Raw genomic sequence first — 27,412 nt, forward strand, 5'->3', positions numbered from 1 at the left:
ATTGTCGCACGTTTCCTTTGAGGCTAGGAACGTCAGGAGGGGGTGGGGTAGGGAATTGGGCTGGGGTTGAGGAATGCCACATTGTGTTAAGCCTTTTGTTCCCATCACTTTGTGCAGTCTCAGATGACTCTGACACGGCAAACAATCACCTCCCTCCCAGCCTTCACAGGTACAATGAGAAGGGCAGTTAACACAAAACAGGAAGCACCAGCTCAGAGCTCTGTGGCAGGACAGAACGGCCTGTCGCCCTGAGGGAGGAGTTGTGTAATGCTCCTTATTTGGAAGAAAGAGATCACATGGGCTGCCGCGTCTGAACAACAGTTGTGAAGAAGTCAGAGAACTTCGAACTCTGCCGAGCCCAGGAGACTTGGGGTGAGACAGAGAGAAAAAGACTCAAAAAACAAAACACAGAGCACATGGTGTGAGGGGAAAATGCCCACCAACTTTACAGTGGTGCCAGTGGAGGATACCCCATTATCAGATCCAGACTATGATGGAGATATACTGAAAGAAGAGGACAAGGAGGAGCCAGATATGGTAGCAGAACCCTACTCAGGTGAGAGCTTTCTGGGGGGAAAAAAATCCTGCCTAGACACGTGCAAACAGAAGAGCAGAACTTTTAAAGGCTTCCTGTTAAAGGCTTGGTTTTTTAAACACAAGTGTATTTGTAAGTGCATCCTCAAAAGCAAATGTGAGCCTTGTTTACTGCCGTGTGTTTGTGAAATCATATCCTCATGGAGTGTAAACAAGTGGCAGTTTCCTGTTGCCCCTTTTCCACTTTCCTGTTTCTCTCTTACTCTGACGTCTTTTCAGTTTTTATCTTTAGATAAATTGCTACACACTGTTCCACCACTTTTTTGTGCATAGCAAAAGAGACCTTAAAGCCACGTTGTACTACTATAGAGTCCTGTTTGTATTATTCTTCTATTCTGGATATTCTGAACTTCTTTCTTTTGTGGATTCCATTCAAAGTTAAAGAGATTGAAAGTTCTGTCATCATTTATTCATCCTCATGTCAATCCTCATGTTGGAGCACAACAAAAATATATTTTAAGAATATTGGTAATCTAACAGTTTTGGTGTGCTCTGACTTTGATTGTATGGACAAAAATAAATCAATAAAAACCTTGAGACATTGTGAAAATGATATTTTATGTTCCACAGAAGAAAGTGAGACGGGTTTGATGAGGGTGCAAATGACGACAGAATTTAAATCAGAGCTAAATGAGAGTCAGTTTATTCATCAGGTATTTTAAGTCGCATTCGGTTTCTCAGAAGTTGTGGTCTGGTGCCAACAGCCAATTGGTCAATGATCCTTTATATTCTGTTTTTGGCACACAATTGGAACAGGTGTAAACATCTTTAAGTTTATAGTTATCCATTTACATTCACATAAGAATTGCATAATCCAGATGTTTTCTTTTTATGTGTGTACATGGGCGTGTAGCAGAGCTTGTGGCTCATCATTATGGAATTTGTCCTCTTCCTATAAAGTGACCTATTTAAAACATTCCATGACAAAAATAAGTTTAATTGTGCCGTTTCCTTTTTTAAATGAAACTGAGCTTGCGAAAATACCTTCTCGTGGCTGTGAAGGGGTTTTGTATAGATTGCGTTATCAGTTGATAATGTAACCCTCATTAACCCTATAAAGCCTTTTGAAGCCAAAAGCCAAAAAGGCTCTGTATGACTTAAATGATCGCATAATACTTTTATGTTTAATTTCCTCTAGTGATATAGTATGTTTACAAGCTGTTTAATTCATCAAATTTTATCAAAATAAAACATTAAAACTAAATTAATTAATTAAAACTAAATCCATCAAATAATCTCAAAGGTACTATGGCAAGCCGTTTTAGCTTAAATTGTACCCCTCCTTACTCATCGTAATTTCATTTTTACTAGTAAGAATTAAATTATAGAGCTTTACAATTCAATTCGTACTAGTAGCAATTATAATTAGAGAGCTCTCTGATTCGATTCTTACTAGTAACTTTAGTAATTTCTACTTACTATAATTTAATTACAGAGCTCTGCAATTGCATTCTTACTAGTAAGAATTGAATTAGATAGCTCTCTAAATCAGTTTTTACTAGTAAGAATTACATTAAGAGAGCTCTCTAATTCAGTTCTTACTAGTAAGAATGCAATTGCAGAGCTCTTTAATTCAATTTCTAAGGCCTGTATATCATCAACATGGACATAACTGCTGAAAAACCTGTTGTACACAATCTTCTACATGCTTTCTACCGTCTGATTGACAGTTCATATGTTTTTAACATGTAAAAGGCCTTTTAACACAATAGTAAAAATGTTCACCTTCAGGTCATTGTAGCGTGTATGTTGTTTCTGTTCAGTTTGTTTCTTTCTTTCTTCCTTTCTTTATTTGAGCATCTGGGTTCCACAAAGTTCTATATAGTAACAAGGTTCAGCACAGTAGGCAAAACTAAAGAAGGATACATGCGCAATGAATAAGTAAGTAAATAAATAAAAATGTGAATAGGATGCTCAAAAGGAGTAGCAGAAGCTTAAGCTATTGACGGCCTTTTATACATTTGAGCAGTACAATCAAGAAGACAATTGACACATATTTATGTTGAACTTTTTCAGTGACCATACAATCAACAATATTAACTCACAACCATTCTGATGATTCCAAGACAAGGAAAGAAGAATCGTCAATTTAGTACCCTTTCCACATTTAAGGATATTCTTCCGTCCTGTACTTAGACAGTAGGACTTGTTTATACTTTGGTACTTATACAATACTTATACAAAACTTTGTTTTGTTCTCAGATGTTCTCGGTCATTAGTTCACTAGTTAGTCTCCAAGGTGGTTAATTAGTTCCCCGCACCGGTTCTGTTTTTGATTACCAAGTTTGTATATAAGCCCTGAGTTCTCCTTGTTCTTTGTTCTGCATGTGTCGTCTGTGAGTTAAGTGTGTTAGCTGATTCTCCTGTCATTTCCTAAGTGTGATTAAAGACAGTTGTTATAGTATTTCCTACATCATGTGCTTCTTTATACCAGCCATACTGGACTGAAGCAACTTTTGAAGCAAGGTTTATTTGACTGTCCATTCATTGTTTTTTTAGAAACATCATGTTAAAATGTATGCATCAAAAATATGACACATAAGGCTTTTGAGGAACGTTTATTTGTACATTTCTCAAGACTCATTGTAATGCAAAAAATTATCATTATATTGCATTGTATTCCAAAAATAGTGCCAACTGATACTTACATTACAAGCAATCAGAATTTCATCTAACATTTGGCAATAAAAATAACATCAGCACCAAATTGCATATTTTTGCTCAGTTTGGTCCTCTGAATAAAACTAGTTTTTTTGTCCTCCTCAAGTGTGAGCATATTCTCACTGTATAACTTTTTTGTGTGTATTCCTTCTTAAGGTTCAATAAACTGCTCCATAAAAAAATATAGATTTCTGACTATTTCATATTTCAGACTTTGCAGGGTTAAAGATAGGATGGGGTCAGTAAGATTATTTTTTAAAGAAATGAAAACTTTAATTCAGCAAGGATGCATTAAATTGATCAAAAGTGACAGTAAAGACATTCATCATAACAAACATTTATATTTCAAATAAATGCTGTTTTGAACTTTCTATTCATCAAAGAATCCTGAAAGTGTATCAAGATTTCCACAAAATTATTAAGCAGCACAACTATCAACATTGATAATAAGAAGAAATGTTTCTTAAACATGAAATGAGCATATCAGAATGATTTCTGAAGGTATGTGACAGAAGACTGGAATAATTATGCTGAAAATTCAGCTTTGCTATTGCAGGAATAAATTACATTTATAATAATATGAAAAAATAGAAAACAGTTATTTTTCACTGTATTGATCAAAATACATGCAGCCTTGTTAAGAAACATTTAAAAATCTTAACGACCCCAAACTTTTGAACTGTAGTGTATACCCTGCATTGTTTTCAAAACTGGATTTGGCTGAATCTGTAATACGTTTCAATTCCGGTCTTGACAAATATATGAGCTTTTCCAAAACATCACAAATTAGTCCCTTTGGGATTTCATCATTCATATACAAAACTAGCTGCACAGAGGATTATAAACACAACTTACAACCCACACGGAAGGAATTCACAGGAAAAGGATATAAGCCTTGAAAGCCTTTTATGAATCTTCGCTATTATTGTTCTGTTCTCACTGTGGAAAAAGATGTGAAAATGGAATACTGAAATTAAATACTGTAGATATTTTAAAAATCTGCTTTCTTATAAACAACTAAATATAAATATTTTTTACAGCTTGTTTTTAATTAAATAGAAATCTTTAAATGCTCATCAATCAAATATTTAAATGTTGAGACACTTGAGAGTCTTCCTCTCATTCTACAAATGTTTCTGGAATAACACAAATGATATCTAGCATGCTGATTAACTGGATTTCAAGGTTTCTTTCTGAACATATTCTAATTCAGCCTACTAACTGGGTTTTAACTGAAATTCCCCTCCCCTACTCGAGTTGCTCACAAGTCATTTCTCCAATAATAACCATACGTCACAAGTTGGGGTTGAGCTTATAGTGTGGTGGGGTGGGGTTTGCATTCGTTAAGGTTAAGCGTAATAGTTATAATACTTGCGCTCAGTGCCACCAGTCAGTCTGATGTTGCAATTAAACCTCAGAAAGGACTAAACAAACTGGAGGGCAGGGAGAGGCTGATGTCACCATACAGCATGTAGCCTACTAGAGCCATATAATGAGCAAAGAAGAGAGAGAGAGTGAGACAATGAGACACGAGAAGTACAAGACTTGGACAACTGCTGGAACACAGACAGACTGCAGCTGCAGTAGTGCTGTTCAAAAGACAGCTTTGCGTCAGAGGAGACTGTACAGCATTTTGCTGAGGCATAGTGTCTCCTGTTTTAATCAAACTGAGACTATGTAAAAAGGTTCTCACTAGTCTATCAGACACATTCACGCCTTTGTCTCCCTCTCAGCATGGAGTGTGAATCAGAGTTGAATGCAGAGACGATAGGTGAGTTTAAATCTCATTGATATGAATCATCAAAAGATCATTACAATGGTACAAGTAAGCTTAAAATTTTAAATCAACTTTAGTTAGTGTTAATTAGTGTTTTGTTGAGCGTTTGGAATTGTATATAATGGAAAATCATTTCCTTCAATTTCATTTTTACAGCCACATTATGTTTCTTATCTTCAGGCAAAGGTATTCACATGTGCGGTAGACGTGTACAGCTCACAAATTTGCTGCTATGAGGGTTTAGGTTTAGATATAAACAGATTAAAATATATTAAAAGAGTTCTGCGTGATCATACAGTTGTTAAACATATCATACTGGATGGACAAAAATTATCTTGATGATCTGTTTGTATTTTACCTTCTCTCATGTCTTTTAGTTGAAAAAAATGTAATGCTTGTTTCTCACATTTAGGCTTGGTGAATGCAAACAATCATGGCATAATAAACAGTGTCAGTGGCATTAAACACTTATTATTTAAAGTTATTTCAAAGATTGACCCTGATTTGTTTCAACAGCATCTAATAAATTAAAGGTTTTAATTTTATTTCTTGACTAAAAACAGATGAAGAGTTATGTGAAAATATGCTGGTTTTGTTTTTTTCCAAGACAAGAATAAACATGTCTTGTCAAATACCGTTAACACTTTCAGTTTTATTGTTTTTGGTACTTGTAGGCCTACATTTCATGTCTTTTGCACAGATTTTTGCACAGATTTGCAGTTTAAAGGAGTCTAATTTAGTTGCTGAAAGTCAGAGCAAGTTTTTGAGCAGTTTGAGTCGACAGATTTCAGAGAAAATCACATAGTTCTATGATCGCCAGTTTTTCACAGTAACCATAAGTCACCAAGTGCATTCTGCCTAATGTTTTAAAATCTCTTCAGCGATTATGCTAGTCTTATAGCATATTCTAGCCTTTACGCTGAAAATCAACCTCTCTCTAAACTAAAATATATGTTTCCTGTCATTTGCCAGGTGAGGATACCCTCAGGGAAACCAGCTCCTTAATTAGTACAGATCATGATGACAGCATCTACGGCAAGAATATGGCTCTCTATGAGGTAACAAACTGCTTGAAACCCATACACCTCTATCACTGCTGGAGCACTTTATATTCAAATGAAATGCTTCAACTTATGAGATTAATTTATATTTTGTTACTAAATTACAACACACTGCTGTATGTATTAAACTATTTAGCTCCTCCATGTCTTTACTCACAGGACGAGATGGACAGCACTCCGATGGTGTCATCCCTTCTCAACAAACTTGCCAACTACACTAACATAACCCAGGGGGTCATCGAGCATGAGGAGGCTGAGAGTGAGGATGGGATTCAGAGAGTCGCCGTGAAGGTGAGTCTCCAACCAGACTCACACTGAGATGATAGGAGACTCAAACACACATTGAATTCAGCTTCAACAGACATTTTGCTGGAATTTCAGTTTGCCCTACATAGCTTAAATTGTTTTGCTTTGTGTGTCAATCTGTTTGAAGGGCCCTCAGATGGGAACATTTATAGGAGTGTTCCTGCCCTGCATGCAGAACATTCTGGGTGTAATTCTGTTCCTGCGGCTCACGTGGATAGTGGGTACCGCGGGAATCTTGGAGGCCCTTGCTGTCATCTTTATGTGCTGTTCTTGTGTGAGTTTTTCCCATTGACAATTTAAAAGATCTTTTTTTGGACTCACTAACCTGGTTTACCTAGAGCAGGGGTTTTCAAAGTTCAAAGTGTGGGGTGGACCTCCCCAGGGGGGTGCGAGCCAATGGCATGTCAGGGGAGGTGTGGTGCTTGAACAGTGAAATACACACACACTTATGTGTCAAAATGCCCATCTTGGCGAGTCTTCAGATGAAAACCGTTGGTTATGTCATAAGTGAACGTAAACAGTTGGGAAAGAAAACTGATGTGAAAAATTAGATAAGTGCTTTTGGTCTTAAAGTGACAGCAGCCTGATAAAACTGTAGTATTTACATATTAGGCTAGGTTTGCTGTGGTATGGAAATTATGTGTGTGTGTTTCAGGGCAGCATCATGTACTTTGTGTCCGAAGGGAGGCCCACTGTTTTTGACTTTGAAAACCCCAGACCTAGAGTATGTGTGAAAAGACACATGAAGGCATTTCTTCAATCATTGCTTTAATGCCATTTTGTCTCACACACAAAAGGAAAAATGTGACATGGCCCAAAGAATGTCAACACTTCCTCTTCAAGTGAAGACAAATCTTGATTAACGCACACATTCTATAGAACTATGTGCTTCAAACATTGTGGCAACAGTTCCAGCATGACTCAAATACAGATCTAGATTAATATGGCTAGCAGGGTCTGGTGTGTGGAAGAATTTTACTGGCCTGCTCAAAGCCTGGTGTTGGGTTTTTAAAATTGAAGATTAACATGACAGTGATAAACTAAAGCTAATTTTATAAAAATATAAATGATCACAAATTAATTTCATTTTGAGTTTTTGTATCCTATTAAACTTAATTAATAATTAAGACTTAACGTAATTTAAATAATTGCTACTAGTCTGCATTAAAGCTATATACTATGTAACTTTTTTTATAAAAATGAACAAAATGTTATTAATGTGAGTGTAAAATATACATCTTTAATCATGTCTTTACCCAAATAAACTTTGATAAAACTATAATGATGTAATAATATAACAATGTTCTTCTGCAAGATGAAGTTTTGTTTTAAATAACCACTAGAGTGAAAAGTTACATAGAATAGCAATATTATCAGACCCTGCTGAAAAATGTACTTACATTAACTTAACATTAGCCCTAAAATACTAAAACAAAATCTGAAACTAGAAAGCCCTGAAATAATTTAAACTGATGATGATAGTGAAACCTAACAAAAATTAAACCAAATTGTGAGTAAAATAGAAATAAAAACTAAACTAAAAAGTATAATTACCCTGCAAGCAAGCATATATAAGTTTTGTTTTACATCAGTCTTTTTCTTCATCCATAGACCATGCTGACTGCAATTTCAATGAGTGCCATTGCGACTAATGGTGTAGTGCCTGGTAGGATTTCAATCTGTTATGTCACTCTTGTATATATTATTTTTATTTACTCCATATTTGTTTCAAGTCAACTTGATTCTCTTCCCACTTTAGCTGGTGGCTCATACTACATGATTTCCAGAGCATTAGGCCCAGAGTTTGGAGGAGCAGTGGGTCTGTGTTTCTACCTGGGCACCACATTTGCAGGTTCTATGTACATATTAGGAACCATGGAAATTTTTTTGGTGAGTCAAAACTTATGCACCAACACTAAAAATTTCTTGTGAGCAAATACAGTGCTCATTTGGCACCGCAGAAGAGTTTGTGTCAGCACTGAGCTAACTCGAGTCAGCTGATTTGATCAACTTACCCTTTCCTTGCCCAAGTTACATAACCTCAAAAATCTGATTAATTTAAAAACTTTTCTCTTTCCTTTTATACCCTGCTACAGACATACATCATGCCCACTGCCAATGTGTTTAAAGCGCAGGAGTCATATTGGATGCAAAATAACATGCGTATTTATGGCACATGCTGTTTAGCTATCATGACCCTGGTAGTGTTTGTTGGAGTGAAATATGTCAACAAACTGGCCTTGATCTTCCTGTCCTGTGTGGTGCTGTCAATTATGGCCATTTATGCAGGCGTCATCCAAAGCGCAATCAAGCCTCCCAATTTTAAGTGAGTAATGCTGTGATTTTTTTACATGGACATTTAAACACAATGGTGGAAAACGTTATGTTGTCTTCAAGTACAAATTAAGTCTCACATTCAAGCCAGAAATATTACATAGAAATAGGAACAAAACTACATAGAAATAGAAAAAACATGTTGAACAATAACCCAAATATAAAAATAACTGAATTCAAAATGATGAAAAATATCAATTTGCAATAAGCATACTGTGAAAGAAGATCAATTTGCTACAGACTTGCTTTGCGCACACTCTCTAAATAAAAAGAGATTATGACATTATCAATATAGATTAGTGTTTCCATCCGGTTTCAAATCGACAAACCCATATCAACGTCTCAACTTGGCAAATCGTTCATCTTAGAATTCTGAGTTTCCCGCTCGTAAATACGACTTCGCTTGGTGTTCTTGGAACGCGCAATTTCGATATTTCCGACTCCCACTTGAAGGGCATTGTAATTTGTAGGATTTCAGTTTTTGGTGTTGTTTACACTTTAAAAAGCCGAGACGCATGACCGCATCCAGCGCAGCTGAATGGTAAAGAAGAACCAGGAACGCAGTCTCCGGAGGCGTTTTTAAAAGTTGAACTTGTTTGATGTAGCTACGAGACGCTAAATAGCATTGAGTCAAATACGTACGTTTGTCAAGCGTATATTTACATAGAAAAAAATAAAATCTGCGCAGTGGAAATTGCTTAAGCAAAATTGTTATGTTGTGTGTGTCCTAACCAAAAGTGACGCGAATACGCGATAAGTTTACAAGCAATTTGTCCATCTACTACACTGAGAGCGACGCAACGCAATCAATCACAAAACAGCCAATCAGAGCATTTCTCGCCGTTTGTGCGCGCTCTCTCGCACAGGAGCCTCAGTGGTGCTGTTGAGTTAAAAACAAAACTAAAAACACATAGGCCTACAGTAGCCTAGCCTACCTCGTATTCTCGTGACGTCCGTGAGGCTTGACTGGACAGGCCTTTTATGGTTTTCCTTTTGGAACTTGAGAAATTTGTCAAATGATATCCGATTCTAAACTTCCACATTCATTCGCTCGAGGTCCATGTTTGATGTTGAGGTCAGCGAGGCGTGACGTTACAACAAAAACCTAACCCATAAAAAAACAAAAAAACAAAATAAAATCTAGAAATGCCTATGCCTTAGTATTCGATTGAAATATGATAAAGGTGTTTACAATTTTAAGATAGCCTATATGAGATGTTATGGAGCAAATTTAATTACACAATTAATTAGCCTATGCTCTCTTGTGCATCAACAGAATCTGTCTACTAGGCAACCGCCTCTTGAAAAATTATGATTTTGACAAGTGTCTAAAGACGGAGGTCATCGACAATGTAACCCGCCCTACCGAACTGTGGAATCTTTTTTGCAAAGGTGACTTAGGAAATGCAACATGTGATGAGTACTTCACCCTTCACAATTTGACAGAGATTCAGGCTGTTCCTGGCTTGCTCAGCACGGCCATATCAGGTGATTTCTCAAATACAAATACACAGCAAACTATACACATCTTATTTTACTCAAACAAGTAGTTATACACCACCCCATTTAATGATAACAAAATTAAGCAAAGTCAGCTGATTTGTTTTATCAGATGATTCATTTTCTCAAACATAAGACTTCACTTAGGTAACTCAGTGGTAATCAAGTGTTATTTGCTAAGTATTACTGTTTCTCCTTCCTAGAGAACATGTGGGGGGGACACTATGGACAATACATGGCGATAGTGGAGAAGAAGGAACCAAAATCAGAATCTGCTTCAGATAACATGGACAAGAACATTTCAATGCCTTATGTCTTTAATGACATCGCCACCTTCTTCACCCTTCTGGTTGGAATCTACTTCCCCTCAGTTACAGGTATAGTTTACTTAAAAAAGAGAAAGAAATAGAAATAGAAAACGGAAATGTATTTTATCTACTCACCTTTACCATGTAATGCCAAACCTTTATGGCCTTCTTCTGTAGAAAGGCACATTTTTGTAGTAGCCTACTGGCCATTTTCAGTAGATGCGTGTGGACTATGATTTTCAATTTCCAAAATGACAAAAAGCCCCATAATAGTGGTGACCACAGATCGTTTCTATAAATCAGTTCAGTTGACCTGGTTCATGAGTTCAACGAATTATACGGTCACATGGAGCATGGGAAAATGACCAGAAGGCCTATGTGACTAAAAATTATTTTGCTACACATGGAAAAAAGAAATAATATGTGTTTGAATTATGAACTTTCATTTTGAGGTTATTTTTTGATCTAATACATGTTTTTGTGTAGGTAGAAATATCTTAAATGTGTAATCTTCATGTCTCAAAATGTCTCTGGTTACAAATGTAACCTTGGTTCCCTGAGAAGGGGAACGAGACACTGCGTCCTAAGACGCTACTGGGGAACGCCTCAGCATGACTGGTGTCCGAAGCACTTGTTTAATCGCGGCAATTGTATTGGCCGGCGACAGCCATGACATCGCTACTAGTGCGACCATGAGGTATAAAATGGAGCCTAGAGAACATGTCATTCGCTTCTTCGTCTGAAGGGACCATGCAGGCAGTCCAGAAGTATGGCAAAGAGACGTAGTGTCTCGTTCCCCTTCTCACAGAACCAAGGTTACATTTGTAACCCGAGACATTCCCTTTCGAATGTGAATTTGCACTGCGTCCTAATACACAACCGGGGAACAAATGCCCACGCCGCCATGCTGAGGGGAATGCATGCAGAATTAGCTGTGATTAAGTGCAAGAAAATTAACTCAATGGTCTGAAATGCCAGAGGTAAATTCCCCAAAGGTATACACCAGCATTTGCTGTTGGTGACACAACCCTACAGCCTCTGCCCAAGCTACACGCCTCATTGAGGAAGTACCTACACAAAGTCAAATGGAAGGACTTGACCCATGGCCGAGCTCAGAGGCTTGGAACCATCCTTTAAGGGAATATGGCCAAGAACATAGGGACCCTGGCCTGTCACTTTCAAGGGGGACCTAAATGTCAACCACCAGAACCGCCAGGGGGGGGGGCTAATTTGTTCTGTTTTCTTAACCTTGTTAGTCTACAACTAGGCTTCTCTGTTTTTCTTAACAGAATCTTTATAATTTGCCTTTATAAGAGGCATCCAATGAGAAGGTATTGCAAAATGACAATAACCATCCTACAATGGATTCCAGAGACCTATCCTGGGGAGCAAGATTCAACATACTGACCATCCAAACGAGGGGAGTGAAAATGGGGAGCTAATGCTCATCCCGAAAAAAAAGGGGTCTCCAGGACCTACAGAGCATAGTAGCTCTGTGGATTTAAAAGCGTTTCATTCAAGCCCTTTCCGCTCCATGTGCGTTGCTTTCTCCCAATAAAGACGTATATACACTGCATTAAGAGCTACAGATGACGTGGTTATTTTAACAACAACAGAAACATGATGAACAGAAAAATAGATAATTTTTCTAAAACACTGCAGAAAACAAAAATGCAGCAAATACAATTATTTTCTCAGATCGTTTAACTAAACCAGGTTTGTAACAACTAAGTTAACATGTGGCACCTTTAGACGTTGTGTTTATTCCATATTTCCATATTGGACCTCCGCTGGAAAGAAATTTAGAGACCGGACCTCTTGGAAATTTAATTGAATACCCCTGCTCTACGCGTAGCTCTGGGGAGCGGAGGCCTCAGTATGATGACTCTCTAAATGAGAGGAAGCCTAACAACGCTCATACCTACGATATGATAGTTCCATATTGTTTTAGGAACTCTCAAAGGAGAGCCTGAATTATGTAAATACTAATAGCACTGCTATCCAGGGCTCTGGAGAACGGAGGCCTCAACAAAATTACTCTCTATAACTAGAGGAAGCCTAGCAACACTCAGTGCCAGAAAGACAGTAGTAGAGGAGGCTCTGAGTAGCCTTCTAGACCATTACTGCTGTCTGTTAAAAGCTCTATGGACTATTGGCCTCAGCAGAGTGGTCAGCCCGCGAGAGATTTACACCTCTCTCGAACTCTTCAGCGAGCTCCATCTCCGCCTCAGTGTGAGCAGGGCCTGAGCTGTGGAGTACAGATGCCTGTCCCTCTTCCCTCGAGAAGAGAGACAAACCAAAGCAGAGCTTTCTCAAAGGGAAACGTTCACAATGCATGCAAACAGCCCCCTCGAGGACTGAGCGTGCGTGCTCTTCACCCAAACAAACAATGCACAAAGGCGTGTGTCATCAGGTGTCAAAAACCTAGGACACAGATCCACACACTTATTGAAACGCTTGTCACATGCCATTTCGCTTAAAATACTTCAAACAAAGCAGTCCCTGAAGACGAAAAAGAGGATGACGTGTTCTCTAGACCCTTTTATACCTCACGGTCGCACTACTAGTGACGTCATGGCCAATACAATTTTTGCTATTAAACAAGGTCTTCAGACACCAGTCATTCTGAGGTGTTCCCCAGTAGCGTCTTAGGAGGCGGTGCAAGTTCCCATTCGAAAGGGAACACAGCTTTGTACTTGTGGGGATTTTTTGTGTTTTTATACTCTATTGGCTGCAAATCACATTTACCTGCAGCTCAGAGTTGTCCTCAAAGTGTACGCAGGTGTTAAACATAACAAAGATCTTCACCGCGTACAAACGATAGGATGCATCTGTAGTTTTAGTTTAAAAGGATTGTGGGAAAATATCCAGTTCATCGAGCACTCTATTTGTTTCAAAAGTAGAACTTTTCACAGAGTTAGAAACCAATATGAATGATCTACAAAGATTCAGACTGAATCGCAAACTTATTTCAAGATTCCTTGGCTGATCCTTTGAAAGGAAGTGATTCATTAGTTGGGCATCTCTGGCAGGAATTGCTGAAATATTTTCAAGGAATAAATGTGACGTTATAGAATCTGTCAACACTAAGTGGCTAACTAAAATAAGTAAAATAGCTTCGCTACTTAAAATACTATGTGGTTTAAAAACTATGTGGTTTAAAAACCCTACTGAAAAAATGTAGTTAAATTAATTTCTTCACCATTTTTGATTGTGGAAAGGGTGTTTTAAAAGTATTATGAAACATATCAAATGTTTTTCTCTGATTTTCACAGGAATCATGGCTGGATCGAACAGGTCTGGAGATCTTAGAGACCCTCAGAGGTCCATTCCCACTGGCACCATTCTGGCTATTGCAACCACCTCCTTAATCTGTATCTTTTTGCTGCAAAAAAAATAAATTTTAAAATTTTAAACGGTCCATTTTATAAACAATTTTATCATTTACTATTTAACTAGATTAACCCCTTAATTATGCTAAACAGACGTTTCTTGTGTGGTGTTATTTGGAGCATGTATTGAAGGTGTGGTGTTGCGAGACAAGTAAGTGCTATTTGGTAATGATAATAATAATATATAATAACATCGGGTTACAAAAATGTAATAAATCCATTCGGATAAGACCTGCAGTCACAGTTTTCGCATGTAATACATTCTTCGTGTTTTAATTTTTTTGCATGCTTGGTTTCATAATAGGTATGGAGACTCAGTTAAGAACACTCTAGTTGTTTCAACACTAGCTTGGCCTTCTTCATGGGTGATTGTGATTGGCTCGTTTTTCTCATGTTGTGGGGCGGGCCTACAGAGCCTCACTGGTGCTCCCAGGATCCTTCAGGCTATAGCTCGAGATGGCATCATGCCATTCTTAAAGGTAACAACATGCCCTGGCTTTCTTTTTGTGATGTTGTATTAGTTGAACGCACCTTTACATGTCTTAAGGCACAGGTGTTTGTTTGAAATGTTCTCGCTCACAAAAAATATATACAAAGAAAGAAAAGAAAGTGTGCAACACAGTTGAGAGAATAGTCTTCTTGACTATAATCCTGTGATGTAACTTACATGACCTATGTCTCACTGGCAGGTGTTTGGTCATAGTAAAGCTAACGGTGAGCCAACCTGGGCCTTACTCCTAACTGCAGCCATCTGTGAGATTGGGATCCTCATCGCTTCCCTAGATGATGTTGCTCCCATCCTGTCAATGTGAGTGTGTTCCCCTTGCTTTCACCTTTTACTTTGTGATATAACTAGGGCCAGGCGGAATCTGTGTGTGTGTGTGTGTGTGTGTGTGTGTGTGTGTGTGTGTGTGTGTGTGTGTACTTGTACGACTATCTTTGTGAGGACCAGTTTGAGTTTTAGACCATTGGAGTGAGGACAAAGAGAGTAAAGTGAGGACATTTTGGCCGGTCCTCACTTTCTGAGACCCCTTTAAAGGCCTGTTTGAGGGTCAAGACTTGGTTTCAGGGATAAGGTTATAATTGGGTTAAGGGTAGGTTTAGGGTAAGGGTTCGGGTTAAGCACTTAGTTGTGATGAGTAAGGTTAGGGTAAGCGGCTAGAGATTGCATTGTGTCAATGAATGTCCTCATAAAGATAGATGTACAAGAGTGTGTGTGTGTGTGTGTGTGGTGTGGGGGGGTCAACTGTCCCGATCGGGCAGTGCTGCATCGTCACAAAAGTTTATCATTTGCATGTGTTTTTAAGTCTAGTAAGCTAATTTAAATATTCAAATGCAAGAAGGACACGAAAGAGAACTCAATTCGGTACTCGCTGTGTGAAGTTTTGTGCGCAACACACATCCGAAGCTCATGCCCAGAAAGCCGCCTCTCAGCGCATGGATACTGAATTGAGTTCTCTTTTATGTCTTCGTGCACTTGAATGGACATATTCACACAAAAATATGTCAACATGCCCGTATTGGTGAGTATCCTCGTAACATTGTCGGTTATGTCTTAAGTGAACATAAACAGTTGAGAAGTAAAACACATGTGTAACAGTATATTACAGAATATAACAGGATTAATCTGTATTTAATTTATTCAGTGAAGTTATTTTACATTTGATTATTCAATTTCTCTACCTTAAAACTATTGTTAGACCTACCTAAAAAAAAACCTGAAAAGCACTGTTTATTTCATTACATCTTTGTTCTATTGTAATTATTTGTGCTGTTGGTCGTAATTTGATTATTACTTTATATAACTTTTTTTGTGGTAGGGCTAGTAAATTTTTGGCAGGGCAAGTACAAATTCTAACCATTGGCCCGACCAGGGCAGAAGAAAAAAAATCCTCAGCGTTGATTACACAAATATCATTTTAGCTTTCAGGCAAATAGAGATTTGTGTCAAAATTATGTTTTGATGAACAGACTTACCATTCATTGTAAGGGATTTTTATTTTAAAATGCGTAATTTAATATATTTTATAAAAATGTGTGTCAGTGAAATTCTGTACAGTAATTGTGCCTGCACTATAACTGTGGCCATTACATGCAGTTTTGCTACTCAGTTTGTGAATTCCGTGTTTTAGTATCATTAAGAAACTATTATAGTTTCATTTAATAGTTGAATCGTTTTTTTCCGGTTTCATTTAAATTTTTGTTCACCTTGTTATTTTTTTAATGTCTATATAGTTTTCATGAATTTTTATTTTAGTTTTGGTTGTTTTAGTACATCAAGTTATACGAAATGAAAATAAGAAATGTTTCCTTGGCAACTAGCTTAAGTAAAATATGTGTTTTTAATTTTATTTTATTTCAGCTAATATTTATTTTAATTCAAGTTTTTTATGGTTTTAGTTTTATTTAACTATAATAACCTTGGTTTCAATTTCTACTTTATAGGTTTTTCTTGATGTGTTACCTCTTTGTAAACCTGGCCTGTGCTGTCCAAACACTTCTACGCACCCCAAATTGGAGGCCAAGATTCAAGTTCTACCACTGGCAAGTCACACTTAATGATTTCCAAAGGAACAATGAACAGCTTTGTTAGAAGTGCACATTCTGTTTTCCTACATGATAACAATGTCATGCTGTTACATGGACATGGGTTTTTCATTAACCAAATAGCTGTAGTGTAATGGTTATTAGTTCCATCTACATGTGAATTGAGGTAGAATGGAGCCGTTAGAGTTAATGTTTGCTTGTATTAACTACCATTATATGCACCATTGGATGTCTGCAGGTCCCTCTCTTTCCTTGGGATGAGCCTGAGTCTCTCCCTCATGTTTGTCTCATCTTGGTTCTATGCTTTGTTTGTCATACTGATTGCTGGATGCATCTACAAGTACATTGAATACAGAGGGTAAGCAAGTGTCCATCAGATTTACTGTTTTTTTTAGGTTAAATGTTCTATGTTAACTCAAGAGATGATTTCATTTCCCCAACACCCCTCAGGGCAGAGAAGGAATGGGGAGATGGGATTCGAGGATTATCCCTTAACGCAGCTCGTTATGCCTTAATAAAACTGGAAGAGGCGCCACCTCACACAAAGAACTGGAGGCAAGCATTCCCAGCACATCTTCAGCGCTATATAATAATCATCATATTTGAAAAAAATCTAAGGCAAATATCATTTAACTCATCTTCCAGACCTCAGCTGCTGGTGCTCCTAAAGTTGGACTCTGACCTGGGGGTAAAACATCCACGTCTGCTTTCCTTTACCTCACAGCTGAAGGCTGGGAAAGGCCTGACTATCGTTTGCTCAGTGCTGGAGGGCACCTACATGGCTCGTGGGGCAGATGCTAAGCTCTCTGAACAGGTGAAGGCATAAGCTTGAAGCCAAACCTCTGCATTTGACAACTTGATAGTTGTCAAATACAGAGATGATTGTCAAATACAGAGATGATTCTGTCATCCAATTAAGTGTGTAATTTCTGTACCACTATTTTCAGCAAATGGGGGAAAATAAAAGAATTCTTACATTCTTTTAATTTTCTGCATAGTTTTGTCACCTTGCTCTTTAGGGTAGCTTACAACCATAAGACAAATAATAATAATCATTTGGGATTTTTTTTCACGGGGCAGAAAAAGTCACATGCATGTCAGATAACTACATTTGTACATTAAAAAATGCTGACAATATTATGTAAGGCCCGGCTAAATCGGCCCAATGGAGGCATCCGATCAGCGGGGAAGGTCTCTGCGTGTTACTGTCTTTCCGCATGGCAAAGTAATTTGATTAAATGCAATACATTTTCTCATATGTATTCTCTCGTTATTTCATCTGACTCCATAAATGAAAAGGTTTTAATGATATCTGTGCATCATTAAATGTGAGCGAATGTTTGACTATTCTTTTTAACTCTTTAATGAAAATAATGTCAAAGTCAGTTAGAATAATCAAATGTAACAATTAATTATGTCAGGTAAATGGAATAAAGAGAAGAGATGCAAACCCGACATTAAGAAATACATTAAGCTCAGAGTCTCGGCCGCTCTCAGCCTCACAGGATAATCTGAAGTACAGAAGGCCCCGATCCTTTTGCTGCATTTCAGTATATAGACAGAACCTCTTTCACATGGAAACGTGCTAACAATGGAAAGTTTCATTCAGAGGTTACACCTTTTGAGAATAGGAGACCATTTGCCTACCTTCCTTTGTGTGTCAGTTATCTCTAAACTCTTAAAAACCTTATTACCTTTTGTTTTACTCTTTGGGATTGAGACATTTGTACTAGTCACCCTGAGACATTTCAAATGACACTAAACATGTATAATACTCGATAATCACATGAAACCATTTAGATTCTTGGGTGAGTTTTTGATGATCTTCGAGTGGGGGATGAGGGAAAGAAATGTAGATTAGGATGCTTCCAGTTTTTCCAGTCTTACAATTATATGTTGCCAAAGTTTTCACCAATTTAGGGCTATAGTATCACATCAAAGATTAACACAGTTTATGAAACATTTTGATACTCAGTGCTGGTTACCAGAAGGTTTCTGTCTCAAACTCTGCAAGAAGCAAGCCGTGACCATTGTGCCCTTGAGCCTAACCTAACCCACTGGATTGCACAAGAGTGAAAGTCCTTGTAATAAGTTTATGGCTTATGGTGACATTGCATGACAGTCACAAAAACAAATTCCCCTTTAGAATCCTGACCTTCCAGTCATTTTTAATCTACCTGTAGTCAATGTTGTCTTTATGTTAAACAAAGTTCTGGAGATTAGTAGTAATTAAACTAGACATATGCTTATGCATATGCCTTTCTGACAGCATATGCACTCAGTCAGCTCCCATGCTTGGTAGTCAGTACATTTTATTGAATTCACATTTGTATTAAAATGTATTATAGATTGAGTTTTATTAACATATGTCCATGTTTTTGTACTTCACAGAATATCAAAGCAGCCATGGCAAAAGATAAAACTAAGGGTTTCTGTCATGTGGTGGTGTCCTCTAATCAGCGGGATGGTTTCTCTCACCTGATCCAGTCCGCAGGCCTGGGTGGCATGAAACACAATGCTGTGCTGGTGGCCTGGCCCGCCAATTGGAAACAGTCAGAGAGCTCCCTCTCCTGGAAGAACTTCATTGGTGCGCACTTGACATTTTCTGATACTAAGCTGCTAGAAAGTCAGATAATCAGCTTAAGGCAGGGGTAGGCAAGTTCGGTCCTAGAGAGCCGCTGTCCTGCAGAATTTAGTTCCAACCCTAATCAAACACACCTGAACAAGCTAATCAATGTCTTCAGGATTACTTAAGCTATAGGCAGGAGAGGTTTTTTCAGTGTTGGAGCCAAACTCTGCAGGATAGCGGCTCTCTAGGAACGAACTTGCCTACCCCTGGCTTAAGGCAATGAGGTCAGGGATTATTGATGATGATTATAAGAGTTGAGACGGTAGCTGAGCTTTATTATGAGCGAACTGTTGAAGGCTTTAGGTCTCAAAGTACAGAGAAAAAAAAAAGCTGGTTAAAGAGGAGTAATTCAAATAATTCCAGATCAGTTTGTGAAATATTATGTTCACAATGGTGTAAAAACATTGCATGAAATATCAATCAGTTTGACAAAATAGTAAAAATTATTTAATTTTTCCCCCCAAAAGAAACCATCAGAGAGACAACAGCTGCCCACCAGGCCCTGTTAGTGGCGAAAAACATTGATACATTTCCCACAAACCAGGACCGGTTAGCTGAGGGTACCATTGATGTCTGGTGGATTGTCCATGATGGTGGTCTACTCATGCTTCTTCCGTTCCTGCTCCGCCAGCACAAGGTAGAAGGCGACAGAATGTCTGATACAGCAGCGCTGCTCTTTTATTCAACTATAGATTTCACACAGTGCTTTTCCCTGCCCTGAAATCATGTAGGTTTGGAGAAAGTGTAAGATGAGGATCTTCACAGTGGCTCAGATGGATGACAACAGCATCCAGATGAAGAAAGACCTGCAGACGTTCTTGTACCACTTGCGTCTTGAAGCGAAGGTGGAAGTTGTGGAAATGGTGGGATACAATTTTGACACATTATCATGTTTTAATAAAGTTTTAATTATTATATTATATTATAATGATGGAATGTTTGCAAGGTATACTGGAATTGCACTTTTAGGTATGACTTCACTGGCCACTATGTCATTATCTCTGTAGCATGCAGGCGATATCTCGGCCTTCACCTATGAGAAGACCCTTGTGATGGAACAACGCTCTCAGATGCTGAAGCAGATGCAGCTTTCTAAGACAGAGCGGGAGAGAGAGGTAATATTTCTCGAGCAATCTGTTCTTTTGGCATTGTTGTCAGGTTATTATGGGACTATGCGGGACATAAATCATTATGGTTGCACTCAATACACTTCACACAGAATCATACGTTTTAGATTTAAGTTTTATAAGTTAAGGCATTACTTGCATTAGAGTAAGTTAGAGCACTGTTTTACATAAAGCCTCTTCCTCCTACTTAACAATTTTGGATTGTTTGCTCTGTGGCGACTGCCAGATTCAAAGCATCTCAGATGAATCCCGGAATTCCATCAGGAGGAAGCCCTGCGGCCAGAAAACATCTCACAAGAATAAGTCACAAGTGCCAACTGTAATTCTGGACGAGGTAGCTCAGGGGTTTACCTCTTACCGATCACCTATTTTCACTCTCTGTCAAGGCTACTACCATTAGATAACCATCCTGTATAACTCTGCTGAAGTGCTCCATCCAAACCACCTCTTTTTTACCGGGGCTGGTGCCTGAGCTGGAGCCGGTGCTCAACTAGGGTTGGTACTTGCTCAGAGATTACTTGTGTTTCCACCGATTTGGGAGCTGTGGAATTTCTGCCCACTGACATCACAGGTTCTCTTGTTCGAGAGACTAGGATTTGTACATCAGGGTTTTTTTGTGTGTTAAAACGCAGCTCTGTTCCAGATTGGGAAATGGCTTCTGGCACCAGCCCCAAAAGTGATAATCCATTCACATTGTGAGACATGACAGAGCCACAGCTTTCATCAGGAGATGCCTTTTGCAACTATAATTCTGCTATGGTTTTCACCTCATATATTTGAAAATTCCTTATTATTTAGCAACAAGCAAAGCAGGGCAATGAAAATGACTGTGGCCCTGAAAATGTCAAGATTTTATTTGTTTACAGCATGTCTGCATGTCATTATAGAGCATGAGTTAAGAGAGTCTCTCGTCTTCTGAATTTTGAGTGAAGCTCAACGTGCAGCTCTATTACTGCTTTGTTATAATCGAACTACACTACCATTCAAAAGTTTGGGGTCGGTTAGATTTTTTGTAAAGTTTTTGAAAGAAGTCTCTTATGCTCACCAGAGCTCCATTTATTTGATCAAAAATACAGTAAAACAGTCATTCTGTCAGGACCACTATCGTCAAATAAGATTGACAATAGCATACAGTTAGGATTGGCAGTATGGTTCCGTTCTGTGCGAGATCCCTAGTATGTATAAGAGCTGGGAGAGCAGCAATAACCCCCCTTAGGGTAAACAGAACAGAACCAACATGAATGTATTGCAGATATCATTAATTCAGGATTTTAAAGTACAGCATAATTAGAGAATTTTAGTCTGATTCAGGGGTAATCAGAATGTCAAATCCTGACTGACGAGAGGAGGAGCTGGGGATGGAGGGGAATAAGCTCCTGAGAAGCGCGATATAGCTGCTGATAATACTGAAGGAGCTTATATATGTATACAGTGATAGGCGTCGTATTCCTATAGGTAGATGTGGATCAGCTGAGAGTCAGCTGATGCAAGCTTGACTAACGTGACCTGCCAGAACTGACGCTACGCTTGATTATTGTAAAATATAATTACAATTTAAAATAACTGTTTTCTATTTGAACAAATTTTAAAATGTGATTTATCCCTGTGATAGCAAAGCTGAACTATCAGCAGCCAGTACTCCAATCTTCAAATATGCTGATTTGCTGCTCAAGAAACATTTCTTGTTATTACAGTTGTGCTGCTTAATATTTTTGTGGAAACTGTGAACTTTTTATTATTATTCTTCTTTGATTAATAGTAAGTTCAACAGAACAGCATTTATTTGAAAGACTTGTTTTTACTGTAATTTCTGATCAATTAAATGCATCCTTGTCAAATAAAAGTATTAATTTCTTTCAAATAGATCCTAATGACCCCAAAACTTTTGATTAGTAGTGTATACATTTATTTACTTGTATATTATGTACAGAGTGTTTGGTCTTAACTGACAGTGACTCTCAGTCTGGTTACTAATCCATAACTTGTGTTTGTGGGTATCGCAACCTTCCTGCAACACTCATTCCCCTGCTGAAAAGATCAGCACAACTGGTTTTAAATACTGATTGCTTATTGAGCAAAACTTACTTTGTCAACCACCTTGATCTGCAACCAGCATAAACCAGCCTGGACCACCATGGAAATTCACATTGGCCCAAGCTGATCTTTTCAGCACAGTCTTTTAACAAAGTTTGTCTATCTAGGTCCTGTTAACCTGCTTTTCCAGCAGCATTTTCACCTTATGTTAATGCAGTTTATTGTTGTAAACAGTGTGTCTTGCTCTTTCAGCCTCAGCTGATTCATGACAGGAACACTAAATCACATGCCGTTCAGAACGACAAGCCCACACCCACGTCCGACCGGGTCCATATGACCTGGACCAAAGAGAAGCTGATTAGTGAGCGCAACCGCCTTCGGGAGGCCAACATGACTGTGCGGGACATCTTCAATATGAAACCGTGAGTTCATAGATCAAGTCCATTTTTGCAGTTTATCTGAACGGTTTTATCATGTTTCATAATTAAATGGTTTAGTTTTTTTCACACCAAGATATTTTGTTTTGTCCTTCCAGAGAGTGGGAGAATCTGTAAGTTCCTTTGACTCTTATGCAAATGGTTGATGTGCTTAAAGGGTCTGCATTAATTGTCTGGTCTGTATTACAGTAGTAGATGTAAACAGGATGTGTTGCATGTGTGTCACACTAAACATGCAGCATGAGTTTGGTGTGTGTCTCTGTGTGTGGCCTGCTTAAGTCAGTGTGAGTCATAGCCACGGCATGTGTCAGCATGAAGAGTCGTGACAGAGATGTTTCTGTCTGCATGTGTATCAACACTAACTTTGTGCTTAGAGATAACATCTACAGTTAGTCAGCTATCATTATGGTATTCATTAGTTTTAGTGCTAAGTCCATTTCATTGGATTAATGATAAGAATAACACATTTTTATGTTGTTGGTTTTTTTTGCTGTTGAGATGTTTTTGGTTATTAATTCATGTTTAATATTAACATTTAGATGAATTGTACATTTATTTTACATTTCACTCATTTAGGAGTAGATGGTTGCTTCATATATTCCTTTGTAAAAACTGGCCTTGGAGAATTCTAAAGTCTAATACTTCTCCACATCTCTATCAATGAGGTTATCAATCATTCCTAGCACTGAATACCCATCATATTTGAAACCATTTTTAAGGAAACACAAAGAAATATGCTCACTGATATCATAAACAAACAAGTATGAATCTCTGCTAAAGGAACTTTACCAATGATTTCTTCAGACATACACTACTAACTACAAACATACACTAAAATTCTAAAGTTTGGGGTCAGTAGGCTTAATATTATTACTAATTTTAAGAAATGAATACTTTTATTTAACAAGGATGAATTGAATTGATAAAAAGTAACAACACTTTTATAATGTTGCAAAAAATATATATTTCAAACAAAAACTTTCAATTAATCAAAGAATCCAGAAGAATAAAATCACCAGTTTCCACAACCAATATTAAGCAACACAACTATTGATAATAATAATAAATGTTTCTTGAATGGCAAATCGGCATATTAGAATGATTTCTGAAGGATCATGTGACACTGAAGTGGACCTCTTTGCCATCACAGGAATCAATAAAATGTTAAAATATACTAAAATAGAAAACAGTTATTTTAAATTTTATTATATTACTTTTTTCACTGTATTGTTGATCAAATAAATGCAGCTTTAGTGAGGATAAGAGACTTCTTACAAAAACATTTAAAAATCTTACTGACCCTAAACTTTTAAATGATGGTGCTTGTAAAAAATATTTAAATGACATATACCAATATTTTCTTTCTTTCTTTCTTATATTTATTTCCATATCGAGTTGTTATTGGTCTTTTCATATATAAAGTGTACACTTTATATACGATTTCTCATATTTATCAAAGTCTAAAGTCTTAAAAACTAAGTTTTGATGCTAAATGTGAATGACTGAATTTTTCACAGGGATCAGACTAATGTGAGAAGAATGCACACTGCAGTGAAACTGAATGAGGTTGTAGTTAACAAATCCCAGGGAGCCCAACTGGTGCTGCTGAACATGCCAGGACCACCCAAAAACCAGGGCGGGGATGAGAACTGTATCCTTTCATCAGCTGAAATGCAGACAGTGGCACATCTACTGAAACGGGCTGTTATATAGCTGAAGGGTAATGGAAAGAATCATGATAACATAGTCTGTCATTTTCTTTCAGACTGAGAGTTATTCTTTAAATGTCACCTTCATATACAGCAGAGCAGTTGCAGTTCTCCACACTTTTCCTTCACTCTGAGTTCAGACATGGAGTTCCTGGAGGTCCTCACAGATGGATTGGAGCGGGTGCTGCTGGTCCGAGGTGGTGGCAGGGAGGTCATCACCATTTACTCGTAGCATCATGCAGGAACATACACCGAGGAGAGCATTTCTGTCAGGAGAAGCTGTCCAGAGCTGCAGATACTGTACAAATGGGCTCATGACAGGAAGTCCCACTCCAGCTGCAGGCCAGCACAGCACATTTGAGGATTCTTCTCATTTCCGTCTCATTTAGCGCTGTCCAATTGTGATCAGATCGACGAAAACGCATTTTAATACCAGGTGTAAACGGATGCTGTAATATGTGATCCATATTAATCATTTAAATAGAGACAGGCCAAAGACCTAGATGTATCCAATTAGACTTGAGAGTGGCATCAGCTGTCTTATTGCTGAGATATGTAACTCTAAGGGACAGTGTTTGAATCATTAAAGTGTTTGTATTTGTAATTTATATGTGTTAAATATGTAGTTTTTCATCTCATCGCATTCTTCTGCTGAGTTTTCATATCAGTGTTGCTTACAGTGATTTTATCATTAGCCAAACCTTAAATCTGTCAGTATTGAATATTTCATAGTTTTAATACTACTTTTTTCCCCTAAATTGTTTGCTATTCATTTCATGACACTGGCAATATTTTTCTCAAAACAAATATGTATAATTTATATGAATGTTTTTTTTACATATTTTATATTAAAAAGGCTTTCACAAGTGTCTGTCATAAAGGTAAATTCAAAGTTCATATACTCTCTTACATGAATACACTCCTTGTCGGAAAAAGTGTAAATAAAAAAAAAAATAATGTAGGCTATGTGTTGCTGAATAATTTCTGAAAATGTTTTTTTTTTTTTTTATCAACAAACATGGACCTTCCAATCAACTCTTGCAGACAGGCCTGATATACAATGCACACCCACCTCTCCAGTAGAGGGGGATGAACACAAACCATTAAATACTCCCATTGTGATGCACTGTTTTGACAGTGACATCTCTGCTGACAGTACTATTGAACAGACAGGACTGAAATACTTGATATGTTTTATATTTAGTTTTCTGTGGGTGCAGTCCTGGACACCGTATCAAAGATTTATTGTAACCACAAAATATTGTCTAAGAATACTGACCATGGAAGAATATACTTTTAGGGAATAACTAATCCCTTTACCTTACCCTGTAAAACCCTAACTTCTTGCTTTATATGCTTCTTGTGTTTCACACGAGGCTCTATTTTCAGTTAATTCCTTTGGCAAGTTTTCTTGTCATGTGGTTTGAAATGACTTATTTCAACAGCTTGCAGTCATAGAGATAGTCCTAGTGCACCCCAGTACAAAACGACACAGTATCCCGAGCTATCCGTATCTCACTGTGCCTTCATGGGGTAGTTATATCTTTAACATGAGCTTTCTTAATTCATGCGGTATTCAGCAAGAACATGCAAAGGGTTCAAAATTTCAAAATAATCAAGTTAAATGGTGAAAAGAAAGAAAGAAAGAAAGAAAGAAAGAAAGAAAGAAAGAAAGAAAGAAAGAAAGAAAGAAAGAAAGAAAGAAAGAAAGAAAGAAAGAAAGAAAGAAAGAAAGAAAAAGAAAGAAAGGGGAATCTTAGCACATTTTCTGTGCCTTTCCCCTCGTTTCTTTGATGTTCTTGAGAATGAGCAATTGTATAGGTGTCAAGTGAATGTCACACTGAAGATCCTAAAGATTTGACCAGGGTCAACACACTAGCTGTAGCATTAATGTCTTTTTTCTCCTAGTCCACAAAGTCAGAACATAATAACAATCCATCTCTTTCATGCTAGGGTAAAATGTAGGTGGAATAGTCTTAAAAATAAAAGATCTAACAGAGCAAACTAGAACTAAGTAATATCAAACTAATTAAATGTAGTTTGATATTACTTTATATGTCTTCATACAAAAATAAAAACTTTTGCAACTAAAAAGTGCAAAGTGCCAAGCTTTGGCCAGCTTTCAAATACATTTAATTCAAGTTTAAAATAAAACTTAAATAAAAAGCTTTTACATTTAGGTTTAAAGTGCTGTAGTCAGATCAAACAAACAATTATGCTAAATGTGGTGTAAGGAGTACTACAGCTACCAGGTTGACTGTTGAAATGTGAACTCGACTGGGCACATTGAATTTCCTAAAAATATATACTATTGTCATAACCCTTGCGAAAATATTTTAAATAGATTTTAAAAAGCCACCGCTACTGGTAGCATCTAGTTAGATTGATTTGTTTAGATCCAGTGAAGTCGTTCATAGGCGTAATTTGCGGGTATCTCCAGTTAACTAGCAGAGCATTCATTTAATTCGCTATTAAATAAGAGATCTGTTGTTTTTTAAATCAAGCTGAGCGCTCGTTGCCGCTGCTATCAGTGTCATGGATACAGTCTGTGTGGCTCGCGCAGTCTTCACTCGGACGCGCGCTTCAATCTATTGCCGTTGTGGAGACTCCGGTGAAATCACAAAATACAATGCACACAAACGTGATGAACATATTCGGTTTTGATGAGAGAGAGAAAAAACTATACGAGTGCGGTTTAGAACTTGCAATGTAACTATTTATCAGACCGGCCCTCGCAGCCTCGAAACACTACTGGACCACCGGTAAAAGTCCCGACTCACCCGATTGCCACTCCGCCCGTCCACGCCATAAAAAAAATGAATCGATTTTTGGAATTCTATGAATCGATTCTGAATCGGTAAAGATTGAATCGCGATTCAAATGTGAATCGATTTTTTTTGCACACCCCTAAAAAACAGTATGTGACAAAAGTATATCTGAATTCACAGTACTCATAAAAGAGTAGGCAAAATGTAGGCCTACCCGGATGACTTACT

General features: G+C 37.7%; 1 protein-coding gene across 5 annotated transcripts; it reads left to right on the forward strand.

Moving 5' to 3' along the window:
* Positions 1-134: 134 nt before the first annotated feature.
* Positions 135-25,314, forward strand: slc12a7a (solute carrier family 12 member 7a). Of its 5 annotated transcripts, none has more exons than XM_056235467.1 (26): positions 136-556; positions 6,005-6,090; positions 6,253-6,384; positions 6,527-6,673; positions 8,011-8,065; positions 8,159-8,289; positions 8,496-8,725; positions 10,010-10,221; positions 10,437-10,610; positions 13,817-13,915; positions 14,027-14,084; positions 14,238-14,412; positions 14,623-14,741; positions 16,379-16,477; positions 16,719-16,838; positions 16,931-17,035; positions 17,126-17,294; positions 18,872-19,067; positions 19,577-19,746; positions 19,841-19,972; positions 20,117-20,224; positions 20,463-20,570; positions 22,523-22,692; positions 22,806-22,820; positions 24,225-24,358; positions 24,557-25,314. In XM_056235467.1, exons 1-26 carry the CDS (start codon positions 433-435, stop codon positions 24,646-24,648), a joined length of 3,360 nt encoding a protein of 1,119 aa, XP_056091442.1. In that variant the 5' UTR covers positions 136-432; the 3' UTR covers positions 24,649-25,314. The 5 variants fall into 5 exon arrangements, with proteins under 5 accessions (XP_056091443.1, XP_056091446.1, XP_056091442.1 ...); XM_056235469.1 differs by lacking the exon at positions 136-556 and adding an exon at positions 4,877-5,026; XM_056235468.1 differs by lacking the exon at positions 22,806-22,820 and having other exon boundaries at positions 135-556.
* The last annotated feature ends 2,098 nt before the right edge of the window (positions 25,315-27,412 follow it).

Source organism: Rhinichthys klamathensis, unplaced genomic scaffold, assembly GCF_029890125.1.
Source record: "Rhinichthys klamathensis goyatoka isolate OS25496 unplaced genomic scaffold, OSU_Roscu_1.1 h1tg000422l_1, whole genome shotgun sequence".
Lineage (NCBI taxonomy): Eukaryota > Metazoa > Chordata > Actinopteri > Cypriniformes > Leuciscidae > Rhinichthys > Rhinichthys klamathensis.